Genomic DNA, 1938 nt, shown 5'->3' on the forward strand with positions numbered 1-1938 from the left:
TATATTGTTTATAAATGTTTATATAAACGGCCGGTACATATATACTCTATAGGGATTAAGTAGCCGTCGTTACTCTATACGGAATTGTTAATGTATTTTACGATTATCGTTTATGTTTTCCCTGCCGTTGTTTTTTCCGATTGAGTTTTTGTGGATCCGGAAACAGCCCAGTTGTCCGTTATTTATTGAGTGCTTTCCTTTGCACCTACTGCTTACACCTCGCACTCGTACCTAACCTTATTTTATGAATGCCCTAAAAGGCCTTCACTATCCTAGCCATGGTCGCAGATTTTTCCTAGCACTCGGTATTCACTCACTTTCCCTAACGTTCTTCCACGGAATTTGTTCATAACGACCTGGGTTTATTACAGAAACGTTTTGTTTTAAACACCGTAGAGGTCTGCTCTAAGTGAACAGTGATAAGATGCCTCTAGCGGTTATGGATATTTTACCCGCCTAGTAGCAGAGTGTGAATGATAGCGGACCTGTGGCGTCTGTCCACAGGGCGTGTTAGCTATCGGCCAGTGTGATGGGACGTCTATAATCGTCGAAGTACGTTTTTTTTTTCTCGGGCATAATATGCTCGAACCCACAAATATACACAAGGCGCACCAATTACACTGAGACTATTTTTGCCGGTTTTCCTTCGCCACTGACCAATACTATTAGATTAGAGCTTTAAGATTAAGATTTCAAAGAGAATATAGCTATGCCTGCATCCATGACCGAACGCAATGCTTCGTTATATCAACTTTGCCTAAGACAAGTGATTAGTCAAATTCTTCTCGTGCAATATCGAGAAGATAAGCTTTGTTCATTCAACACCGCATTTCATCCAAAAATAAAGATGCAATTACAGAAGAAGAAACCAATCCTACAATGTCAAATTAGCAGAAATCTGCGGCGCACAAAACCCAGAATTATTATTATTGTGGTTCGATTGGGCCGTTGTTATACGAGTGTGGGGCTGATACCCGTCATCTAACACCTAAGAGATAGCTGTTTTCCAAAGACAGTAACCGGTATTTCCTTCTTCTCAGTCCTCTCAAAAGAAAAACAGCAATTTGCCTTGTATTCTTTCCTAACGGGAACTACTATTTTTGTTAGATGAAGGAATCGAGAGGATATGGCTATTGTGAATAGTAGCGAACTGTCCCGGGTACGGTGGAAAGTATATAGGATATATAGGAATATAGGCACCACGTTCACCGTAAAAGCGAACGCATCATTGAAGATGTTATTTTACGGAATTACGAAGGGAACTTTTTGCTAGTGATTTAGAAATATGGCCGAGGTTACACTGAACAGGCGTAATCGTAAGAGATGATATTACTAGTTTATAAGGCACGATAAATGACACCATTACTAAAGTAAATAATTATAATGACAGTCATGCAGTGTGCAACTTCTAAGTTTGCCTAATTATATTGATTAATTCGTCTTTGATTTCAGTATTGTTCATGTTGGGTAGCCCGTTTTATCGGAAGACTCCCCCGGGTGACAACGTTATCGTCAAATTAGGTGGTTGTATATCGCACGCCATTGCCAACAAGTTTTTTAGAGCTACGGATACAAGGGAACATTGGCTGGATTACGCAGACGACATATACGATGTAAGCTACAGCGCAATTTCACAAATAATGCCTCGTTAAGCTTTCATTTTAAAATGGAATTGAAACCTTAAAATAGTGAAATTTATGTTGCGTGATAAAATTTTACTGCTAACGGGCATTCAGATCTAATACGATTCCGTAGAGCTAAATGATCTTATTTCGAAAACAAAGGTCATGAGAAGTGCTGAAAAAGAAAGCCAAAGAAGTGGCCGACACTAGAGAATCAGTATATCGTTATTAGTAGTAGTAAATTTGAATCACTGTAATAATTAATAGCTCGTTCGCTTAATAATGAGACAATGATCTGGCAATATGAAACATATAT

General features: G+C 38.8%; 1 protein-coding gene across 3 annotated transcripts in view; it reads left to right on the forward strand.

Annotated features, from left to right (window-relative positions):
* Positions 1-1938, forward strand: part of LOC111264005 (solute carrier family 15 member 1) — a 31974-nt gene that overhangs the window by 22616 nt on the left and 7420 nt on the right. For all 3 annotated transcript variants that reach the window (XM_022839578.2, XM_022839576.2, XM_022839577.2), the window contains exon 6: positions 1453-1613. In XM_022839578.2, coding sequence (XP_022695313.1) covers positions 1453-1613 — 161 coding nt within the window. The remainder of the gene's footprint in view (positions 1-1452; positions 1614-1938) is intronic.

This window comes from Varroa jacobsoni, unplaced genomic scaffold (genome assembly GCF_002532875.2).
Source record: "Varroa jacobsoni isolate VJ856 unplaced genomic scaffold, vjacob_1.0 scaffold_812, whole genome shotgun sequence".
Lineage (NCBI taxonomy): Eukaryota > Metazoa > Arthropoda > Arachnida > Mesostigmata > Varroidae > Varroa > Varroa jacobsoni.